General features: G+C 48.6%; 1 protein-coding gene across 4 annotated transcripts in view; it reads left to right on the top strand.

The window, feature by feature from the left end:
- Positions 1-24434, top strand: part of REV1 (REV1 DNA directed polymerase) — a 401814-nt gene that overhangs the window by 166774 nt on the left and 210606 nt on the right. For all 4 annotated transcript variants that reach the window (XM_033948190.1, XM_033948189.1, XM_033948188.1 and 1 more), the window contains 2 exons: positions 14611-14718; positions 18317-18439. In XM_033948190.1, coding sequence (XP_033804081.1) covers positions 14611-14718; positions 18317-18439 — 231 coding nt within the window. The remainder of the gene's footprint in view (positions 1-14610; positions 14719-18316; positions 18440-24434) is intronic.

Raw genomic sequence — 24434 nt, 5'->3', positions numbered from 1 at the left:
CTGTCTGTGGGGGATTTAGATTTTTTCCATTTGCGTTCCAATATTCGACATTTCTGCTTCAGTTGTCTGTGATATGGAAGATACCAGGGGGCCTTGCGGGAATAGGAGACAGTTTTGGTGGAAAGTGGAGCGAGGGAGTGGTAATTCTGCTGTAGAATGTGGAACCTCGGGTACTTCCTATGTTCCTGAAAGATGGGAATATGGCGATATGCTTCCATCAGATCCAGGGAAGTCAAGAATTCCACCGGAGCTACTGAGGCGATCACCGAGTGTACGGACCCCATCTGGAAAGGAAGCACCCTCGGCATCACATAGATCTCTATGAGGTCCAAGATCAGCCTCCAGTCGTCGGAGCCTCTCTTTGAAACGATGAAGTATATCTAGTATCTGCCAGAGCCTGAGTCTTGCTCTGGAATGGGCTCTGTGAATAGCAACCTCTATCCGGACCGCCTTTTCTGACCTTCCTGCAGGGGAATCCAGAAAATAATCTGCCAGTGGATGATGAAACTCGAATTTATAGTAATTCCGAAGGAGCTCTGGGACCCAGCGGTTCAAAGTGATGGCCTGCCATTCTTCTAGGAAGACCAAGAGTAATCCCCCCCACCCAATCTGAGGAGGAGTGGCCAGAGGCCTGGTGTCAGAATTGTTTCTTAGTGGTTGCTGCCTAATGGCATCCCATTGATGGCTGGTGCCAGGAACCACCAAATCGCTGCTTGGCAGACTGGGAAGGTCGCTGCCAAGAGGAGATCCCAAAGTACTGATGGGAAAGTCTGAAGGGACGAAAGCTAGGGTGCCCCAATCCCCTAGAGTGGGAATCAAGCCCAGTTCCACGGCTAGGGTGCCCCAACCCCCTAGAGGTTTGGAGCCTATGATCATGCAAGGACTTGGGCCTGCTATCCTGTATACTAGCCATGAGTCATCCAGACCTTTGCCATACAGGAGATGCCCTTTAAAAGGCAACCTGCTTAGGGTCGCCTTCAAGGATGACTCTACAGCAATTCATGTGGATCCACAGCATCCTGCATGCCAAAATGCTTGCTAGAGACCTTGAACATATACATGGCATCCGCCATGTAATGTCTGTGGAGTGTGTGGCGCAGTGGTTAAAGATACAGCCTCAGGTATCCTGCCCTTAACCCTCAGGTACCCTGAGGCTGTGGATTCAAACCCATACTGCCCAAGGTACATTAGATTGTGAGCCCGCCAGGACAGACAGGGAAAAGTACTTGAGTACCTGAATAAATTAATGTAAAACAGTTCTGAGCCCCCTTGGGAGAACAATATAGAAAATTGAATAAATAAATAATCCACGCCCGAGATCAGAAAGGCGAGATCCCAGATCACAATAGTGTCAGGATTGTGGCAGAGCTTAGATTGGCATGCTCTGGCCACAAAGGAAGAGGCTGCTGCTGCCTTCAACCCAGCAGCCGCTGAGTCAAAAAAGCGTATGAGGATAAAATCCTTTCTGCAGTCATGAACATTCTTCAGCAACACCCTCCATCACTGTGGAGAGAGTTGTGTTTGGTAACATGGCCCACCAAGGAATCAACCTTCGGGGTCGCAAAATGCTGGTTAAAGGCATCCACCATTGGGTAGAGCCGAGCCATAGCTCTGGCGCATTTCAAGGGGCCCTCAGGCAGCTCCCAAATGTCCGTGATCATCTTGGACTGCTGGTTTTCTGACTGCCTCACTGGCCCAACACCAATGGCCGGGGACCTCTGCCACGGACACACCGTGCAAACAAACTGACGGAGGAACACAGTTGGCCCCGATCCTGGGAACAGGTCCACGGAGCCATACAGCCTGCGCTCAAACCCACTAGCGGATGAACCTGGGGTGAGTCAGCTCCCAAGGGAACAGTCCCTGAGCCCCGATCCGAAGTGCAGGCTGTCCAGTGCAGGCAACCCTCTGGAAACACAATTTCCACAAAGTCTGTGATCTCCCGCAGCCAGAGCTTTCCCCGCAGGGAACCTCTGCAGCACAAGGGTGGAATCCGTGAACAAAAAAACTGATATTAAAGAAAAATATACATGTGCAGAGAAGGCAAGCTCTTACAGTCTGGCTTGTAGGAAAGAAACTAGATTCCTGGGAGCAGTCCTGAGGTAAGAGGAGAGAGGCTCAAGGCTTTGTATAATGAGACTTCTTATCATTGAAAAGGTTAACTTGAATATAAACGGAAGATTTATATTCAAGTGCCATGCCCTGCCAGGTTCTGCATCCAGCCCCCTCCCTGCCCTGCTGAGCTCTGTATCCAGCACCCCCCTCCTCCCTTCCTTCCTGCCCTGCTAGACTCTGCACCCTGTTCCCACTCCCTTCCTCCCTCCCCTGATGCCTTGCAGGTCTTTCTCCAAGCCTGCAGTAAACCCTGTTGATCCAGCGTGAGCCGGGACAGTAGGGACTCCTCCCGCCTCCTATCCCAGCCGACTCTAAAACATCTCACCTCACTCAAGCCTGTCAGACCTCTAGAAAGTTTCCCTTGAAAGTCCTGGTGGTCTAGTGGTGAGCCAGGGCAAGAGCGATTTTCCTGTGCTCTTGTCCCATGTGAGATTGATACCCTGCTAGGCCCCTGCTTAGGTCTGCAGGCAGTCCTAACAGTGATTCTTCTGACCTATTGGTGTAGGTTCCCCGGGAAAGAGAAAGGCCCTGCAGGTAAGACAAGACTAGGCACTTGCCTAGTCTGCCCAGGCCACACTTGAGTAGTGGAAATCACAAAAGAATGGGAGACTTAGACAAGGTAATGTTGAATCCAAAAACTTGGGCTTTATTTGGTGTTTCAGGCTATTTCAGCTGAGCACAGCCAGCCTCAGTTATGCAGCTCATAAACCAAGATGAAACAGAAATAAAATAGTTCAAAACATTTGTCAGCAATGTCCAAAGTTCAGGTATGTAATAATAAATTTCAATACAGTATCTATTGGTTTCAGTTCTTTTTCATAATGAGCGCATTCAATTGACTATCATTGATGGTAGATCAATATTTTCTTGTTCCACTTACTGTTCTCATTCAAAAGACATTTGACATAAAGACATTTGAATGAGAACAGCAAGTGGAACTAGAAAATATTGATCCACCATCAGTGATAGTCAAAGTTCAGGTATGGCTTTCACTATAATTTCTTTAGCACTCTCCAGACCAGTAGAGGTTAACTTTACGAATGGGTATATATCTAATCATGACCAGCAGGTGGAGACTGAAAACAAAACTTTGGGACAGTATATCCTAGCCCCTCCTCTCTATTTCCCTCAGTCTTCTTTCAGTCTCCAGCAGGTGTTGAGTGATCTGTACCCATCTCCCTTGGTAGGGCTGTTGGAATTTGTTTAAGGGGTTTATTGTCCCTGTTTTTAGCCGGACGGAGCTTGGACGGACTCTGTTTGGGGGTTCGTCCGACCTCGGGGGTGTCAAACCCGGCGGGTCACGAGCGGGGTCCCTCCCCCCACTTCCTCCACCTCCCCACATTTTTTTAGAGAAGCCTAAGCAATAAGCCTTGCCCCCTAAATCAAGCAAGACTATTGCTTTGAGAGCCTGTGGAGTCTGTTCTGTAAAAAAAAAAAAAAAAAAAAAAAAATCCTGAGGTAGTGCTGGTCTGGAGGGTTGTATCCCTTTAAGAAAACTGTATTTTACTGTATTTTTTCAACTAACCGGCACTTTTTTACAGCTAGGTCGCGTATGGAGCAATGAGCACTTCTAAAGGGAAAAAGTGCTCATTGTGCTCCAGACGCGAGGCACTCGCGGCCGGCCTGTGCAAGCGGTGTTCAGGCCGGTGCGGTGGAGGAGCTCCGTCGGCAGCGGCTGCAGGCGCCCAGAGCTCCCCGCCGATGGTGCCTCGCGAGTCGGCAGGGAACGGAGGAGAAGCCCGGTCTTCTCCGTCCGCCCACGGAGGGATTCCCCGAGCCGCCGACGGTCGGGTTTTTGAGGATTCCCTCTCAGCTGATATTTTGACAGCTGATGCCGGCTTGCCTGTTTTAGCGGCTGAGACTTTTCAGGTCTCTCAGCCGCTGCAGGCTGTGGAGGGAGCTGTTTTGGCGGGAAAGACGCCATCTTCTCTGTCTGGCCCCTCCATTTTGTCTTCCACCTCAGGTGACCTTCCCCCTGTTTTGACTATGCAGGGGCAAGGTTCTGCTGGGTCCCCTGCTGTGGCAGGGAGTCCCCTGGGACCCTCGGGGGGGTTTTCTCCTGAATTTTTCTTTTCTTTATGCAGAGCCTATTTTCAGGCGGCTGGGGGTCCCGGTTGCGCCCAGGGGGTCTCGGGGGGTGGTTTTTCCTCCGCGCTTCCTGCGGCTTTGCCTCTTTCGTCTGGCGTGACGTCCCCTCCGCCGCCTCCCTTGTCCAAGCGTCCGCGGGTGTCGTGGGACGAGAATTTGTGGTCGGAGGAACGGGTCGGTCTGGAGGAGGACCTGGACCCTTCTGAGGAATTCCAGGACTCTCTGGAGGGGACGGAAGCTGGCGGCGGGTTGTCGGATTTCCCGTTCTCCAGTGACGAGGCGTCTGTGGTGCGTCTTTTTCAGAAAGATGAGTTGCCTGACCTTATTCAGCAGGTTTCTTCGGTCTTGCGTTTTGAGGACGCGCCGCCGGAGACTCCGCGTGTGGGGGACCCCCTGTTGCGGGGGATCCGTACCGTTTCCCGCTCTTTTCCTATGCATCAGGATATTCGGGATATTATCCTGGAGCAGTGGAAAACGCCGGAGACGCCGTTTCGGCTGGCGCGCAGCATGGCTCGCCTGTATCCCATTCCTGAAGGGGATCGGGCTACGTTAGCTTCGCCGGTCGTGGATGCGGTGGTCTCGGCAATTTCCAAGCGGCATACCGTGCCTGTTGAGGGCGGTTCTGCCTTGCGAGATCCTGAGGAGCGCAAATTGGAGGGCCTCCTTAAGCAAAATTTTCAGGTCTCTGGCTTTGGGGTCCAGGCGGCTATTTGTGGGGGACTGGTCGCTCGCGCCGTGTTTCGGTGGGCGGAGCGGGTCTTGGATCGAGAGTCTGACGACTGGTCTCTGGTGGATCAGGAGGTTGCGAAGATTGAGATGGCGGCCTCATTCCTCTCGGATGCTCTCTATGACTTGGTGCGGATCTCGGCTAAGTCTATGGCTTTTGGCGTGGCCGCAAGGCGTGTGTTGTGGCTGCGCGCTTGGGCGGCGGATGCTGCGTCCAAAGCTAAGCTTACTAAATTTCCCTTTCGGGGGTCGTTTTTGTTTGGAGAGGATTTGGATAAGTTGATTCAGACTCTGTCGGACTCGAAAGTTCCCCGTCTGCCGGAGGACCGTGCCCGCCCGGCGTCTCGGGGGGGTGCGGCCCGGGGGCGTTTGCGGGATTTTCGCAAGTATCGCCCTGGGCGTGGGGCTGCTTCTTTCCAGTCTCCGGGATTTTCCCGGGGTCGGTTCTTCCAGCGTATGCAGCCCTTTCGGGGGGCCCGTCGGGGGGCAGGGAATCCCTCCGCCGGTTCCCCCGCTTCCCGTCCTGCACAATGACGCCTTGCCGGCGCCCCCTTTGGTTCCGGTGGGGGCCCGGCTGCGCGAATTTTTCCCCAAATGGGCCGAGATCACGTCCGATCAGTGGGTCCTGGAGGTGGTGCGGGACGGTTATGCCCTGGAGTTCGCCCGCTCTCTACCGGATTTTTTCCTCGCTTCTCCATGTCAGACTCCGGGGAAGACGCAGGCTTTTCGCCAGACCCTTCAGCGCTTGCTAGATCTCAGGGCAGTTGTTCTGGTGCCCCCTCCGGAGTGGGGCACGGGCAGGTACTCCATTTACTTTGTGGTGCCCAAGAAGGAGGGGACTTTTCGGCCCATCCTCGATTTGAAAGGGGTCAACAGGGCTCTCAAGATTCCCTCTTTCCGTATGGAAACTCTGCGGTCGGTCATTCTGGCGGTTCAGCCGGGGGAGTTTCTCACTTCTCTCGATCTGACGGAGGCCTACTTGCATGTTCCCATTCGGGCCTCTCATCAGCGTTTCCTGCGCTTTGCGATCTTGGGTCGGCACTTTCAGTTCTGTGCGCTTCCTTTTGGGCTGGCCACGGCTCCTCGGACGTTCACCAAGGTGATGGTGGTCGTCGCGGCAGCCTTGCGGTCGGAGGGCATCCTGGTACACCCCTACCTGGACGACTGGTTAATTCGGGCAAAGTCGTTGCAGGAAAGCTCCCGGGTTACTGCTCGGGTGGTGGAGTTTCTCCGGTCGCTGGGCTGGGTGGTCAACCTTTCCAAGAGTCGGTTGGTCCCGGCTCAGCGTCTGGAGTACCTAGGGGTGCTGTTCGACACCTCCTTGGGGAAGGTCTTCCTCCCAGAGGGCCGGGTGAGCAAATTGCAATCTCAGATTCGCCTGCTTTTGGCGTCCCGGTGTCCTCGGGCGCGAGATTTCCTCCAGGTCTTGGGGTCGATGGCGGCGTCCCTGGACGTGGTGAGGTGGGCGCGGGCCCACATGCGTCCTCTCCAGTATGCTCTGCTCCGGAGGTGGTTTCCCCAGAGGCACGGGATGGATGTTCCGGTTCCCCTGCGAGGCTTGGCGCGCTGCAGTCTGCGTTGGTGGCTCCAGACCCCTCACCTAGTTCAGGGGGTGGGTCTGGATCTCCCGCAGTGGACGGTGCTCCTGACGGATGCGAGTCTCCTGGGTTGGGGGGCTCAGTGTTTGGGTCACTCAGCCCAGGGCACCTGGTCCGCGGAGGAGGCCGCCTGGTCGATCAACGTGTTGGAGACCAGAGCGGTCCGTCTGGCGCTGTTGGCTTTCCACTCCCTGTTGCGGGGCAAGTCGGTCAGAGTGCTGTCGGACAATGCCACGGCGGTGGCTTATGTCAATCGTCAGGGGGGCACCAAGAGCACTCAGGTGGCGCAGGAGGCGGCTCTGCTCATGGTTTGGGCGGAATCCCATCTGCTGGACCTCTCGGCCTCTCACATAGCCGGAGTAGAAAATGTTCAGGCAGACTTCCTCAGTCGTCACTTCCTAGATCCCGGAGAGTGGTGTCTCGGCGCCGAGGCGTTTCAGTTGATAGTGCAGGCTTGGGGGCAGCCCCTGATGGACCTGATGGCCACGGGTGGCAACGCCAAAGTGCCCCGCTTCTTCAGTCGTCGCAGGGACGGTCTGGCCGAGGGTCTGGATGCTCTGGTCCAGCAGTGGCCAACGGAGGGGCTGTTGTATGTATTCCCTCCTTGGCCGCTGGTGGGCAGAGTGCTTCTTCGCATTGTTTACCATCCGGGTTTGGTGGTGCTGGTGGCGCCGGATTGGCCTCGCCGTCCGTGGTATGCGGATCTGGTGAGGCACCTGGTAGCGGATCCTCTTCCTCTGCCTCTCTCGGACGACCTGCTGATGCAGGGTCCCATTCCCATGTTCGACCCGTCTCCCTTCTGTCTTACGGCGTGGCTCTTGAAAGGGGTCGCCTTAGCAAGAAGGGATATTCAGACAAGGTGATCTCTACACTGTTGGGGTCCCGGAGGCTTTCTACCTCTCGGGCTTATGTGCGGGTTTGGCGTCTCTTTGAGGAATGGTGTCGGGCGCGGGGAGTGACCTCTTTTCGCGCTTCTCTGCCTAACATTCTGGAGTTTTTGCAGGACGGTCTGGATAGAGGCCTGGCTTGGTCTTCTCTCCGGGTTCATCTTGCGGCCCTGTCGGCTTTTCGAGGGTTGGTGTCAGGTCAGCGTTTATCGGCTCTTCCTGATGTGATTAGGTTTTTGCGGGCGGCCAAGTTGCTTAGGCCTCCCCTACGGCCCTCGGTTCCCTCTTGGGATCTTAATCTGGTGCTTTCTGTATTGGTGCGTCCGCCTTTCGAGCCGTTGGACGACTGTTCTTTGAAGGACCTTACTTTGAAGGCGGTCTTTTTGGTGGCCATTACTTCTGCTAGGCGTGTTTCTGAGCTGCAGGCTTTCTCTTGTAGGACTCCCTTCTTGGAGTTTTCTAGGGAGCGGGTCGTCTTGCGGCCTGTTCCTTCCTTTCTGCCTAAGGTTGTTTCTCCTTTTCATGTCAATCAATCGGTGGTTCTCCCGGTCTTGGGTGGTCGGGAGGGCTCTTCTGAGCAACGGCAGCTGCGCAAGTTGGATGTCGGTCGGGTCCTTCGCTCTTATGTGCAGCGGACCCAGGAATTCCGGAAGTCCGATCGTCTCTTTGTCCTCCTGGCGGGTCCTCGTCGGGGAGCTGGCGCTTCTAAGGCTACTATTGCGCGCTGGATCAAGGAGACGATTGCTTCCGCTTATCTTCTGAAACAGCAGCCTGTTCCGGAGTTTCTCAAGGCTCATTCCACTCGGGGTCAGGCGGCTTCTTGGGCTGAGTCGTCGCTCGTGCCTCCTGTGGATATTTGTAAGGCTGCGGTTTGGTCCTCCTTGCATTCCTTTGTTCGTCATTATCGGGTTGATGTGCAGGCGCGTCGGGACGCGGTGTTCGGTGAGCGTGTACTGGTATCGGCCCTTCGGGGGTCCCGCCCGTGAGAGGGACTGCTTTGGTACGTCCCATTCGTAAAGTTAACCTCTACTGGTCTGGAGAGTGCTAAAGAAGGAGAAATTAGGTTCTTACCTGCTAATTTACTTTCTTTTAGCTTCTCCAGACCAGTAGAGGTCCCCACCCTGTCTGTTGTTGTTGTTGTTGGGGCTGTTGCGCGGGCAGTTTTTGGTTTTTTGCTGCGGGTTCTAGTATTTTTCTAGGGCCGGGGAGAATTGAAGAACAGCGGCTGTGGCTCGGCTGGCTTAGCTGGCGAGCTGTGGGGACATTCTTCCTTCGGGAATTTCTCCTCTGCATTTTCCAACAGCATTTTGGGTTTTTGTTATTTGTTACTCCTTTCGGAGTATTGTTTTTTCTCTCTGTTGTTTTCCAGTTCTTGGTTCTGCTTGGCTATTCGGCAGACTGAGGGAAATAGAGAGGAGGGGCTAGGATATACTGTCCCAAAGTTTTGTTTTCAGTCTCCACCTGCTGGTCATGATTAGATATATACCCATTCGTAAAGTTAACCTCTACTGGTCTGGAGAAGCTAAAAGAAAGTAAATTAGCAGGTAAGAACCTAATTTCTCCTTCCCTGGACTTTATATTGTTAAAGACAGTCCTCTTCACCAGGGTTCAGATAAATAGCAAATAAATATTCTTAGTCCATAAATGCCATGAAAAATAAATCCAAAAGAGAAATACAAAACATAGAAGGCAAGCACAGTAGCAAAATAGGAAAATAAAGCCAAACTGCCAAGGCTTCAGTCACCAGCTTGGTTTATTATATCCAGTAGCCAGCTTTCCTGGTCATACAACCAAATTAACTTTGCTTTGTTGCCTGAACTGGGGGAAAGCCAGAACCCAGCCTTGAGTTCTTGCCACTGTTAACTTTGTTGGCAAGTCTTCCCAGCATTTGCTCAGTTCAGAGCCCTTTGTTGAGAGGGCTTATCACTAACAGTTAAGTTTCTGAACAACGAGACACAGCAGGGTGCTTAAGGCAAATTACTTATGCTGCAGAGTATGCTGCAGAGTACTTATGCTGCAGGGTAACCTCACAGGCTCATTTCTCAGCTTCTTAGCAAAAAGAAACACGTGGAAAACAGAAAGACTTTGGGCTGGATTCACAAAGCAAACCGATTGTGTACCGATCAGTTTGCGAGTCCTTAGCGACCAAATTCCACTCTGGCCCGATTCACTTACCTCTCTACTGACCATCCTCCGATCCGTGCATGCAAATGAGGGGAGGGACATTCAAAAGTAGGGAAAGCAGCGATTCACTACACAATCAATCCGATCCGACTGGGCTGGCTGATCAACTCCAAAAGCGACTGTTGGGGACCAGTCGTTCAATGATTTCCGACTGCATATCCTGTTCTCTGCCCCAACTCAAGCACATCTCCTGTTCTCTCTGCCCCAAAGTCCTGCTGCCCTGCACTGCTCCGAATCTCCTGCTCTCTGCCCCGAATCTTCCTGAAGTCCGGCCGCCCTGCCCTGCTCCGAATCTCCTGCTCTCTGCCCCGAATCTTCCTGAAATCCTGCCGCCCTGCACTGCTCTGAATCTCCTGCTCTCTGCCCCGAAGTCCTGCTGCCCTGCACTGCCCTTCCCTGCCCTGCGAGCCCGTGGTTTTAACTCACGGGTTTAAAGCGGGTTAAAACCACGGGCTCGCAGGGCTCAAAACAACTAAAAAAAAAAAAATAAATAACAGCTCTGATAGTCTGTGCATGCGTGTGGATTGCGCATGTGCGAGCCATGCAGGCAGATGGGGGTGTTCCTCCGATTGCCCCCATCTGCATATTTTACTTTCGTGAATTCGTCTGACCTGTCCGGATCGGTCAGGTTAGTGAATCCGGCCCTTTGGCCCAGATTCACTTAGGCCACAGATTGGATCCGTGAGCGATCCGATCCGTGGCCGGGGGGCTGATTAATGCATCACGAGGGCGATCGGAAGCACGCCCCCAACTGACCACCGATGCATATGTAGATGGTCTGAATATGCGCTGACCCTCCGTGCCCGGCAGAGCAGGAAATTTTATTTTTTGGGGGGGTGTTTTTTTTTTTTCTTCTTCACAAGCCCGTGGTTTTAACCTGCTTTAAACTTGTGGGTTAAAACCACGGGCTTGCACTACGGGGATGAGCAGGAGATCAGGGCAGCAGAAGGCAGGGCAGTTGGAAAGGATCTGAGCGATTGGTTCTCAGCAGTCGCTTATTTTTGGATCGTTCAGCCCAGTCGGTGTCCCTAATTTTTTTTTAGTGAATTGCTGCCTGCCTATATTTGAATGCCATTCCCCCTCATTTGCATTCGCGGATCAGAGAATGATCGGGACAGAGGTTAGGAAATCGGGTCGCAATGGGGTTGCTAAGTGGTCAGAACTTGATCGATGGGCTTAGTGAATCTAGCCCTTGTTCTCCCTGCTTAATTAAAGGCACCTGATCTCTGTTTTCAGAGACCCAGCAAGCACAGTTCTTATATTCAAAAAGATAGGCTCTTTTCCCTTTAATTTATAAACTAACCTCCATCCATTCCTGGTTAAAGCTTGTTCCTTGAGGCAATTCATAAGTGTCCATAGCCTCTACTCCTACCAAGCTCTCAGCAGCTGGTCTCAGATTGGGTAAATCCTCAGCCATTTCCACATCCTCGCTGCTGTGAGGTTGAAGGGAAAAACTCCTCCCCTCACCTTCCTGATTGCACTCCTGCTGGTGCCTCTGCCTTGCTTCCCCCTGTCTATGATTCAGGGCTCCGTTTTTAAATGTATCATAGTCGCACCCCTCTCTCCTAGGAGGGGGATTTGGCTGAAATTCCCTAGGAAGTGGAATCTGGTTTCTCCTAGGCTGCTGATACTGAGAATATCTCAAAGGGCCAGGTTTCCACTTCTCAGTAAAAGTCCTAACAGGCTTTCTGGCATATTTTAACTGATATGGCACTTTCTGCAAAATATCATCATGCTCATACCTTTCCTGCTCTACCTCACTGTCTGAGGGGTAGTCAGCAATTTCTACATTTTTACTCCTAACCTGGTCAGCTCTCCTGTGTTCTTTTATTAATCCCAGGGACAAAGCTGGCAATGAGTTTGTCACAAGATGCTATCTAGAATGGCTGCCGTGAGTTCCTACGGCAAACCTCGCTCCATTTTAGATAGCAGTTTGCATGGGACAGGAGCAAAGGAAGATCACTTCTATCTCAGCTCACCGCTGGACTACCAGGGCTTTCAAGGTAGGTATTCTAGAGGTCTTAGAGGCGAGGAGGGAGGTGGGATGTTTTAGAGGCAGGAGGGATCCCTCCTATTCTGGCTCACAGCTGAACCACCAGGACTTATGGGAGGCCTGGGGAAGCCATGCAACAGGTCCAGGAGGGGGATGGGTGGGTGCTGACTTGAATATAAAGTGAAACCCCTTTTTGGGCCACTTTTTTGGCCCAAAAAATTTCAGTTTTTATTTGAGTATATATGGTAAATTTACAGCAACTCCTACTAGAGTTCATTTACCTGCCATTGTTGGAGGTTTTGTGAGTCTATTTTCTAAAGACACATAGACATCCATAGTTCAGTACGATGGTAAGAACATAAGAACATACGAATTTGCCTCCTCTGAGTCAGATCAGAGGTCCATCGCACCCAGCGGTCCTCTCCCGTGACGGCCCATCAGGTCCATGACCTATAAAGTGATCTTTTGTCTAGAACCTGTTCTTCCCTAATCCTTTATATCCTTTAAACCCCTTTTCTTTTTTATCTATACCCTTTCTCCTTTATCTGTAACCTTCAATCCCCTTATCCTTCATGAATTTATCTAGTCCCTCTTTGAAACCCCATAATGTAGTCTGACCTATTACACCCTCCGGAAGCGCATTCCAGGTATCCACCACCCTCTGTGTGAAGAAGAATTTCCTAACATTAGTTCTAAACCTGTCCCCTTTCAATTTCTCCGGATGTCCTCTTGTTCTTGTAGTTCCCAGTATGCTGAAGAACCTGTCCCTCTCCACCCTCTCTATGCCTTTCATAATCTTGTACGTCTCTATCATGTATCCTTTCAGTGGATAACAGACTATGAGCTAGAACAGGGGTAGGCAATTCCGGTCCTCAAGAGCCATAGGCAGGTCAGGTTTTCAGGATATCCACAATAAATATGCATGAGATAGTTTTACATCTCAAGGAGACAGTGCATGCAAATCCATCTCGTATATATTCATTGTGGATATCCTGAAAACCTGACCTGCCTGCGGCTCTCGAGGACTAGAATTGCCTATGCCTAAACTAGAATCTGTTTTTCTGTACCACAAATAGAAACTAATCCAATAAAGCAATTCATTACAGTTGGAAGGTAAAGTTAGAAATATTTGATGGCCTTGTGCTAATTGGACTCGTATGAAAGAGAATATTTCTCTTGTGAGCTGTTCATATCTCATGTATCCTGATTTTTATCTCCCAGTTAGAAAATTCAATTTATTTTCTCTTGTGTAGGAGGAACTAAATATAATTCTAGTTGTCATTTGTTATTTTTAGGGAACAACTTTCAAATAATAAATACCGTATATACCATGTGTGTGTGTGTATGATGTTTGTGTGTTCTGTTTACCCGCCAACTATACTGTATATCCATTTTCTAAGAGATACATTTTGCTATGAAAATTGACTGAAAAATACATGCTATTTGTGAATATAGGTCTCTCTTGTCAAGTCATGGTAGTGAGTGTCATGTGGCAATGCATCAAAATCCATTCAATTCCTATGAGCTTCAGTGCATTTACTACACTGGCTAGTGCTATTCGACTTGATAAGAGGCATAAGAACATAAGAAGTTGCCTTCACTGGGTCAGACCAGAGGTCCATCGTGCTCCCGCGGCGGCCCAACAAGTCCACGACCTGTGAAGTGGTTTCTGACTATTTCTGTAACCTACCTCCACTTCTATCTGTACCCCTCAATCCCCTTTTCTTTCAGGAACCTATCCAGATCCTCCTTGAACCCCTGTAGCGTGCTCTGGCCTATCACAGCCTCCGGGAGCGCGTTCCATGTGTCCATCAAGTTTTCAAGTTTCAAGTTTTATTAGTGTATTTGATTAATCGCCTATTAAAATTACTAAGCGATGTACAAAATCCAATATAGAGTAATAAAAAGAAACTTAACGATTAACAATGTGGTAACATATAATACAAACATGAGTCGGGAGGAAAAAAGGTTAAAATTTACAATCTTTAAATTTTCGGTAGAAAAATAAAGGAAAATACAAAAGGTAAGGGGTGTTTAGTCCATAACATTATTAAAAGCATCTCCAGAAAGTATAAAGTGCAGAAAAGCTTGTGCAGTACCACCCTCTGAGTGAAAAAGAACTTCCTAGCATTTGTTCTAAACCTGTCCTTTTTCAATTTCTCCGAGTACCCCCTTTTACTTGTGGCTCCCCACAGCCTGAAGAATCTATCCCTGTCCACCTTCTCTATGCCCTTCATGATTTTGAAGGTTTCTATCATGTCTCCTCTAAGTCTCCGTTTTTCCAGGGAGAATAGCCCCAGCATTTCCAATCTGTCAGCGTATGAGAAGTTTTCCATACCCTTTATCAGTTTTGTTGCACTTCTCTGGACTCCCTTGAGTACCGCCATGTCCTTTTTGAGGTACGGCGACCAGTACTGGACACAGTACTCCAGATGTGGGCGCACCATTGCCCGATACAGCGGCAAAATGACTTCCTTCGTCCGGGTCGTGATACCCTTTTTGATGATACCCAACATTCTGTTCGCTTTCCTTGAACACTGTGCTGATGCTTTCAGTGTTGTGTCCACCATCACCCCCAGGTCTCTTTCAAGGTTGCTCACCCCCAGCAACCTATAGTTTTTCACAGATTTTCACACATAACTTTTCAGAAATCTAAAATTATGCTTATAAGTACACCAACCACCCAAAACTCAACCCCAGGAGCTTCTCTCTGATACATGCATGCATTTATTCATGTATTAGCCAAAGGACATAACTGTATATTCATATATTATGGACCCTTTCATAAATCCTAATTCTACTCATAAATATATACAGTGTATATCTGAAATGCCTTTGAATATTGTCCTTTTATTGCAAAAGAACATAAATTTGGAGTATACTTTGTGTAAAGGGAATATTATGAAACATCTATATTTTCTTTTAATGAAGCAATTACCAGTAATATTTTTATTTTATAGTACTTAGAAGCAGTAAAAATGTAACAAAGATTTATGATTTCTTTATTTGTATTATCCAGGTAATATGTCTGCTTTGAGTTCACCTAGATGCCAGAACTGTATAATGCACGTGGATATGGACTGCTTTTTTGTATCTGTGAGCATTCGAAATAGGCCAGATCTTAAAGGTAACTACTGTTTTTCTGTTCTTGAAGGTTGCAAGATATTAACCAGTTCCCTACAAAATTTTATTCAGACCTATAAGCCAGTGATGAATTAACCTGTTAGCTGCCCCTAGTCACTGTTGGTCCCATGCTCTTTTCTCCCCAAACCTTCAATTCCTTCTCTTCTAAATGTTTGACCTCTGTTCTACCCATCACTCCCCTCCCTCTGGTATTCTCCCTTTCCTCACTTTTTGGTGCCATTTCCATTGTTTCCTCCAAAGCTTCAAATTCCCAATTTTGTCACCACCTTCCTCACTTGGAGTTTTGATGACTAGCCCACCTGGTTATCGTTGTGGTGGCACCCTTCTTGCAATTTCCTGCTCCATTGTTTTTTCAGTTGCTAGATTTTGCATGTGTTTTCATGAAACCATGCTTATGTGACTGTGTATGGATATGCAGGTTCTTTTAATTTTGGTTTTATTGCATTTTATTATTTGGTTTTATTACATTTTATTGTTTATTATTTCGACTGATTTTGTATGTGTGTATTGTTCCCCGCCTAGATTTGTAGATAGGTGGATTATAAATAATTTTAAATAAATAAAATAAATAAATTTCACATTAAGTGATTTTGTAGGCCTCCGATATGGTAGAAGGAGAAACATCAGCCATATTTCTGTTGAAGAAATCATTAGTAAAATAATTTTTTTCCACCAGTGCAGGATCACCCAAAATCTCATTGTTGAATCTCCAAGTATGACTGGATTTTTCATGAGTAGGTAATTCCACAGGGTTATCCTTGGACAAGCAGGCAGCATATTTTCACATGAGGGTGACGTTATCCACAGTGCTAAAAGTGTACTGTCACTTTAAACTTTAAGAAGCTTTGAGACTGCCTGCACCATTCGTGCGTGAGTACTTTCCTGCCCGACATCAGCTCGCGTTTCCTCATTTTTACTTTCTCCGCAAAGTGAAGAAGTTGTGTTTTGGACTCTGTTGTCTTCCCAACGTCATCTTGTCTTTTGACTCAATTTTCTTTATTTTTCTATTAGTAGTACTAAGAACATAAGAACTAGACTTTCTTCAGTATTTCTTTTTAAAAAACGTCCTTTTTCTTTCTTTTCCTCAGTCGGGTATTTGGGCCCTCTTTACTCAGTATTTTCTGACTGTTTTTTTCTCGGGCTGCAACCATTGAGCCACTGAGATTTTCCTTCACATGTCGAGGCCTTTTCCCAGTTTTAAAAAGTGCACTCGTTGCCAATGGCCCATCTCTATCATTGACCCGCACAGCTGGTGCATTTAGGCCCGGATTCCCCCGGGAGGGGTGTCCTATACAGAATCGGGCCTACACTAACCCCGATTCTTTAACTGATGTCCATGTTACAGAAGCTGGTTACAGAATTGGGTTAGAGTAGGCGCGGCCGCTATACTATTCGCGGCAAGGGATCTCCCTGCCGCGATAAGTATAGCGGCCGCCTGTCCCCCCCCACACACACAGTATCCCTGGCAGGAGGGTACCCAACCTCTCCTGCCGGAGAAAGCCCCCTGACACCCCGATCGCCAGCAGGAGGGTGCCCAGCCTCTCCTGCTGGAGGACGCCCCCCTCCAGACCCCCCTCCATGCCAACCTCCCCCTGGACCCCCGCCCCCCAACCTCTCCACCCTCACTAACCTCTAATTGTGGCTGGCCGGCCAGGTCTTGCTACTGTCCATCCGGCAGGCCCGCCCCTTTCTGGCCCATCCCCGTTAAGCCTAAGGCCTGATTGGCCCAGGCTCCTAGGCTCAGGCCTTGTCCAATAAGGCCTTAGGCTTAGCGAGGATGGGCTGGAGGGGCGGACCCGATAAGCCTAAGGCCTGATTGGTCCAGGATCCTGGACCAATCGGACCTTAGGCTTAGCGGGGATGGGTGGCGATGGGCTGGAAAGGGGCGGGCTTCCCTCATTTTGATGAGGCGGGCCTGCTGGTCGGACAGTAGCAAGACCCGGCCGGCCAACGATTAGAGGTTAGTGGGGGGGAGATTAGGGAGCGGGGATCCATGGGGGAGGGGGTTTCGGAGGGCATCCTCCGGCAAGAGGTGTTGGGCATCCTCCTGCTGGCGATCAGGGGTGTCGGGGGAATCCTCCGACAGGAGGGGTTGGGCACCCACCTGCCTGCGATCAGGGGAGGGGGGGACAGACGGCCACTATACTTATCGCGGCAGGGAGATCCCTTGCCGTGATAAGTATAGCAACCGCGTCTACTTACAATGTAGACCAGCATTTTCTGGCCTACATTGTAAGCGTCTCTCGCTCTACTAGGGAGACACGTTGGGCCATCTAAATTTGCCTAAGGCCCTTAAGCAAGCTTATGCGGTCTTGCAGGCCTCCCTAGGCTCCCGGAGGTGCCTTCAATATAGGCAGCCTGTCTGGGAAGCATTTAAAAAAAATGTACGTCCCGATTGGCTGATTAGACAGCTGTAGGACACCTACAGCCAAAAAAACAAAAGGAATTGACCCCAAAATATCCACAAAGAAGAAAATCCAGAGAAAACCAAAAAAACTCTGTGGAGTGACGATGTTCCCAAATGGACACCTACAGCCGCCTAAAATTGGGACGCACTTTGCAGAATCCGGGCCTTAGTGTCTGGGCCCAGAGCATCGAGTAGACATTCACTGTTATACACTGCAAAAATGCTCTCTTATGGCTTGGCGAGTTCAGCAGAAAAAGCTTTTGGACTGGCCATGGCCTCCTGTGACAAATTGATGCCATCGATACCAACAGTACCGGAATCGATGCCAGTTGTGGTTCCTGCATCGGGTAAACAAACTAAGAAGCCATCCTCTAGTCCACCAGTATTGCAAGCATCATCAGCATTGAATCTCTCGATGCAAGACAAGTGCCAATGCCATTGTAGATCTCCTTCTGTTCAGGTTGTGTCTTCTGTAGGGCATACTTTCTCATCGAGGACACCCACCCCTAGACACACTGTTGCTTTTCTTCAGAAAAACAAGACTACATACAAGCAGTAGGGTAAAACAAAGACAGGATAAGCCTGAGCTGAAAATCTGGGCCAGTTGGCAATCTTAGATCCTAGTTAGTTTTTGAGTTTTCCTCATCGATTCTCTGCTATTCTAGGTAGATGAGCCTACAGGTTCTCATATATAATCTAGTATGCAGTCTTTCTTTGTCATTAATCAAAACAGGCTATTTTGCCTTAACATCTAAGTTTTTTCATGACCTTGCAGAATAGTATGTGGCCATCATGAGTCTCATGGCTTTACCTAAATTGGTTTCTGGAGAATTCTAGCCTTCCGGCACTTGTGTTCTTTCTGCTCCCACTATCAGAATTTACACTCATTAAATGCTAATTATTTCATCTCATTTGTTACTGCATCGTAATGTAAATTTCATATACTAAAATTTGGTGTTTGTTTCTGGGGGTTCCACCTGTTCAGTAGTGTGTGATATTAGTTAGCAGAGAACTTTGATGAAAATAAGCAGTGACTTGAATGAAGAAAAATGTACAATTAATCCTTTTGAGCATGTATGCATGACTTAACTATTTGCAGTTTGTGTGTAAATCATATAATATATGGGAGTAAATCTCAAGTCTTTATAAATGTATATAATTTTTTTAAATACAGGAAAGCCAGTGGCTGTTACCAGTAATAAAGGTGCAGGAAGGACATCCTTGCGACCAGGAGCTGACCCTCATCTTGAACAACAATATTATCAGAACAAAATACTAAAACACAAAGATATGAAGAGTAGGTATCATTTTTTTGTTTGTGACTCTGCAGTTTCCTCCTTTTCCATTAGGCTTCTAGTGCAATTGGAACTAGGTTTATTTTGAAGCTAGAAAATTCAGGAAGTTCAGCCGTTGAAAAATGATTAGCTAGATAGAGACCACAAATTACAGCTTTCTAGAATGCACTCATGTCCTTTAATCTGGCCTCTAAATATCACTGTTTGATCATAACTTGTGCTTTCCATCCTTCAGGGACTATGAAAAAATGCTTCTGTAGCTAGGGATGGGAAGCCGGAAAATTATTCTATGAGAAATAGGCAGTCAATGAAAGTTCCTAAGTAGTACAGTAACATGGTCAAATTTTTTATGCCCCATAAAGAAGCAGGGTATTAGATGGCAGGACATTACAGTAATCCAGTTAACAGATGATAGACAAATGCACTGAGGTCCGAAAAGCATCCTGTCCACAAGTCACATGCAAATTAGGTTTAGAAAAGCACAGTACTGCCTTTCTGGTTTGAAGTCTCACAGTTTTGAGTTCTGAGGACTCCTGACAGCTCCTCCATTTAGGATAATTTTCTTACCCAACAGGCACCATCTCCTGTCCCACGCCACTGACTTGTGCAATTAGGACAAGAGCAATGTTTAAAATAGTATCTCTTTTGTTCATTTGAGTCATAGGTAGTATGGGGTTAAAATGTTCTCTAAGATTTTATATTTCTTGAAAGCCACAAGTAAGTCTTTGTAAGCAATTTGTGACATTGCTTGTATGTTGTGTGAATGTAAGTGATCTTTAGTTTTTAATTAGATAAGAAATAGTAAGAGGTCATCCTTACCTTTCCAGATTAAAAATATATTATTTGTGTATCTTCACCATGGTATGCTTTTTCTCTTTGAATATGGTGTCAAAATTTTTTCTTCAAAATATTTCTTCAAAATTAGCAACGTACAAGTTGGCTACAGAAGGGGACCATAGTGACCCCTACAACACAAAATTGGGATATTTTAAAGCATTTTCTGCATCGCGTAATGTATTCATGATTTGAAAAGTACCATATTTTTTGCTCCATAAGATGCACTTTTTCCCCCCCAAAAGTGGGTGGAAATAAGGGTGTGTCTTATGAAGCAAATATAGCTCCCCCCCCTCCCAGTGGTACCTTTAAATTGTGGTGGTCGCTGATGGCTGCTTGCTGATTATGTCGGGGTCAGCGGTGCACAAGTGTGCTAATGCCTGGGCCCGCGACACTTCCTGATTGTGGTGGTCGCTGGACGGCCGCCTGCTAATTACTGGTATGTTGGGGTTAATGGTGCACAAACGTACTAATACCTGGGCGCGCGCCACTTCCTGAATGACTGCCGTCAGTCCTGCGAGAACTAACGGCAGCTTTTCAGGAAGTGGCGAGCGCCCAGACAGCAGCACGCTTGTGCGCCGCTGACCCTAACATACCGGTAATCAGCAGGCAGCCGTCTAGCGACCACCACAATCAGGAAGTGTCGCAGGCACAAGCATTAGCACACTTGTGCACCTCTGGCCCTGACAGTTCACTTTTCAGACGGTCTGTACTGGGCTCTGTGGATGACGTCACCCATATGTGAGAATATCTGCCTGCTGTCTCTGGATAACACCTATTATAGTAAGTAACTGTGCTTTCTCTCCCCACCCCTCCTTGGGAACCCATTCTCTGACTCTTCTCCTCCATCTCAGGATAAATTTACGGAGCGCACCCAACCCTTCTTTCTCTTATTCTACCCCCCCCCTCCACACACACACACTCATCATCCTCATCTCTCTCTCTCTCCACTCTTGTTAAAGAAGGTGCAAATATGTGTATGTACTCTATGCATATAAACATACATTTTATAAAATTTGGCCTCTTCCAAACTTTACGAGGGGTAAGAGCTATTCATAGTTGCACTTTCCCTGTCCCTCTCCACTGCCAAAATGCTTACTGTGACCTTCAGCGGCAGTCTTGTGAGACTGCTGCTATGTCTTGCTGGATATCTCGGGATTGGAGCTGATATAGGCAAGAGCAAGTGTAAATTGCTCCTGCCCATACTAGCTCCAATCCCAAGATGACTGCCAAAACCTTCACTACAAGACTGCTGCTGATATCAAGGCGGCCAGTACTCTGGTTCCCAGATTTCGGGTCAACGGTTCATTTTCTAGTCAGGCCCCACTTTGGGGGGCTCTGCCCTTCTGGAGTCCTTACCAGACGTCCTCCCACAAACACAAAAAAAAGCTGTTGGCCATTGGCCCCGCTCCTCCAGATCGGAGGGCATCTCTTGGCTTGTCTGGTGGTATGGGAGCAGGTGACCTCAGACAGTTTGGTCCTAGAGGTCCTATGCGACGGTTTTCTAGGCATCTTCTGGACTCCTCTCTGATTCGCATGTGGAGCGCACCGAGACAGTTCAATGAGTTCAGACTGCGGTTCATAGGCTGCTGGCTGTTGCTGTTATTGAACTAGTCTCGGGGAGATTATCGATTTCCTCTGCCTATCAGGGCTTTCCTCCGAGCTTAGAGGACTATCCTGGACCTGAACTCGGTCCTGGACCTGAACTCCTATAGTGGGAGGGGCCTTAGGCACCTGGACCAATCAGGCCCTAGGATCCTGTGGGTTGGGCAGGGGAGGGGAGGGGCGGGCCCGCCTCATTTGGACGGAGGCGGGCCTGCTGACCGGACGTGCGAGGAGCCTTCCGGTCCAACTTGAGAAAGTAAGTCTAAGGTAGGGGTTTCTGGTGTGGGGGGGTTCGTTGGGGGGTCCGGCAGGAGGGGTTGGGCGATCTTAGGGAGAGCCATTGGGGGGGCCAGCAGGAGGGGTTGGTCACCCTCCTGTCACGATTGTCGGGAGGGCCGTTGGGGGATTGTCAGGAGGGGTTGGGTAACCTCCTGCCGTGATCATCGGGGGGAGGGGGGCGGGTTTTGTCAGCAGGAAGGGCTGAGCACCTTCCTGCCGGTGATCGTCGGCGGGGGCGGGTTCTGTCGGCAGGAAGGATTGAGCACCTTTCTGCCGGCGATCTTCGGGGGACCGTTGAGGGGGCAGGGAGGGGAGTTGGGCAAGTTAAACCCGATTCTGTAACCGGCGTCTGCAACATGGATGTCGGTTACAGAATCGGGTTAACTTTGGGCGGGTGTAGGCCCAATTTTGTATAGGACTCCTGAACCGGCGTCCCATACAGAATCCGGGCCTTACTGTACAAATGGAGCTAAATGAGACCAAAACAAAACTACTTTGGCTTGGCCCAAAGTTAAAACAGCTACCTCCGTTCATTCCACTGCCTTCTGGACCTTCACTGCAGATTGAATTTTCAAGCAAAGTTTTGGGCGTCATTATAGACTGAACATTTTCATTTACTGATCATCTTAACTCTCTAGTAAAAAAAAAATGCTTTTTTAGCCTCCATATGCTGAGGAAAGTGAGATCCTGTTTCCACCAACAACATTTTGCTGTCTTTGTTCAATCAATCATTCTTTTGAGGCTGGACTACTGCAACTCGGTCTATTTAAGTCTGATCAAGAAAAGTCTTCAAAGACTTCAACAGATCCAGAATACTGCAGCTAGGCTGATCTTTGCAAAGAGCAAATTTGACCATGTTTCGCCACTCTTGCTACAACTCCACTGGCTCTCAGTAATTTCCAGGATCTACTTTAAATGTACCTACCTAATTTTCAAGAACCTCCATAGCATTATTTCCCCTTTAATTCCTCTATCTTGGAATGCTGCAAGACCTGACATCACCAGATCTATCCAAAAGCTCAAATTATCTTTCCCCTCACTAAAAAGCGTTACCTACATTGGAAAACCTAGGGAAATCTCTTCACTTCAAAACTACAGAGCTCTGGAATAATTTCCCTGCCCAGTTGCGCAACCTGGGCTCTTTCCAACTATTCCGTAGACACCTGAAAACTTGGCTATTTTCAAAAATGTAAATTTCCACTTCCACCTATCACCAACTCCCACTGTACTTCCCTTTTAACTTTTGTAAACCGTGTCGAGCTCTATATTTCTAGAGAAAATGTGGTACATAAGCTTAAAGTTTAGTTTAGTCTGTTTGTATTGCCTACTTCCATGCCTGACAATGGTCAAGGCCTTGGACTCCTGGTCATTTTGATCAATGTGGGTCTGTGGTACAGGGCTTGGCTGTGTACTCTCCAGGGGTTGCTGCTGCATGGGTGAAGTCTGCAACGGGACTAACTTTCGCTTCCGCCATCTTGTATGGCGATGGCGCAAAGCAGCATGTGGTTACACCCACTGACCCTAGGCAGAGATCTGCCTCTGAGGGTCTTGGTCTGCGTGACTCTTGCCAGGGGCGCAAGTCTTCTCGGTTGGGGAGCTTTCTGCATGGCAGTCCCGATTCAGGGCCACTGGTATCCCCCTGAGAGTGGGGAGTCATCTGATCACCTGGGACTGAGGTCGATGCTTCTAGCCGACCCCATTTCCAGAGGTTGTAACCATCATCGAGCTGTCAGTGGTTCTCGGATTTTGAGATGACAGTGGCCTGGATCTTCAGAGTGGGAGGGCCAGTTTTCTCCTTCTGGGCCTGGAAGCTTGGCTGCTCTTCCTGAGCAGTAAAGCACCTTGTAACACTGTCCGCAGCTACCTTAACAGATGAAGGAGATGTTCTAGCGATTCCCTCAGTTGTCAGACCCTGGTTCGGGGAGCCTGGTGTCTCTGCTGACGGATGTGCAAGTACAGTGTGCATTAGTAGAGAAAAAGGAAGCCGATATGGTTCTCCAACCTAGTGGCTGAGAAAATAAAGGCGAAAGAGTTGGCGTTCATGAAATATAAAAAAACCCAAGAAGAGGAGAGCAGAATGGACTACAGGGTGAAACTTAAAGAGAGAGAGATACGTTTGGCGAAGAGAGATACGTTTGGCGAAGACACAGGCGGAAGAACAAATGGCTAAAAATGTAAAAAAGGGAGATAAAAATTTTTTCAGATATATTAGTGAAAGGAGGAAGATAAAAAATGGAATTGCTAGGCTAAAAGATGCTGGGAACCAATATGTGGAGAGTGATGAGGAGAAAGCAAATGTGCTAAACAAATACTTCTGTTCTGTGTTCACAGAAGAAAATCCTGGAGAAGGACCGAGATTGTCTGGCAAAGTTACACGAGAAAATGGAGTAGATTCTGCGCCGTTCACGGAGGAGGGTGTTTATGAGCAACTTGAAAAACTGAAGGTGGACAAAGCGATGGGACCAGACGGGATCCATCCCAGGATACTAAGGGAGCTCAGAGAGGTTCTGGCGAGTCCTATTAAAGACTTGTTCAACAAATCTCTGGAGATGGGAGTGATTCCTGGGGATTGGAGGAGAGCGGATGTGGTCCCTATTCATAAAAGTGGTCACAGGGATGAAGCAGGAAACTACAGGCCGGTTAGCCTCACTTCAGTTGTTGGAAAAATAATGGAAGTTTTGCTGAAAGAAAGGATAGTGTACTTCCTTGAATCTAATGGGTTACAGGATCCGAGGCAACATGGCTTTACAAAAGGTAAATCGTGCCAAACGAACCTGATTGAATTTTTTGATTGGGTGACCAGAGAGCTGGATCGAGGACATATGCTAGATGTAATTTACTTGGATTTCAGCAAAGCCTTTGATACAGTTCCTCATAGGTAGGAGGCTGTTGAACAAACTTGAAGGGCTGAAGTCAGGACCCAAAGTGGTGAACTGGGTCAGAAACTGGCTGTCGGACAGTGGTTAATGGAAGTCGCTCGAAGGAAGGAAAGGTGAGTAGTGGAGTCCCTCAGGGATCAGTGCTGGGGCCAATCCTGTTCAATATGTTTGTGAGTGACATTGCTGAAGGGTTAGAAGGAAAAGTGTGCCTTTTTGCAGATGATACCAAGATTTGTAACAGAGTAGACACCGAAGAGGGAGTGGAAAATATGAAAAAGGATCTGCAAAAGTTAGAGGAATGGTCTAATGCCTGGCAACTAAAATTCAATGCAAAGAAATGCAGAGTAATGCATTTGGGGATTAATAATTGGAAGGAACCGTATATGCTGGGAGGAGAGAA

This window comes from Geotrypetes seraphini, chromosome 6 (genome assembly GCF_902459505.1).
Source record: "Geotrypetes seraphini chromosome 6, aGeoSer1.1, whole genome shotgun sequence".
In the NCBI taxonomy this organism is placed as follows: Eukaryota; Metazoa; Chordata; class Amphibia; order Gymnophiona; family Dermophiidae; genus Geotrypetes; species Geotrypetes seraphini.
This window is presented reverse-complemented; position numbering and strand designations above follow the sequence as displayed.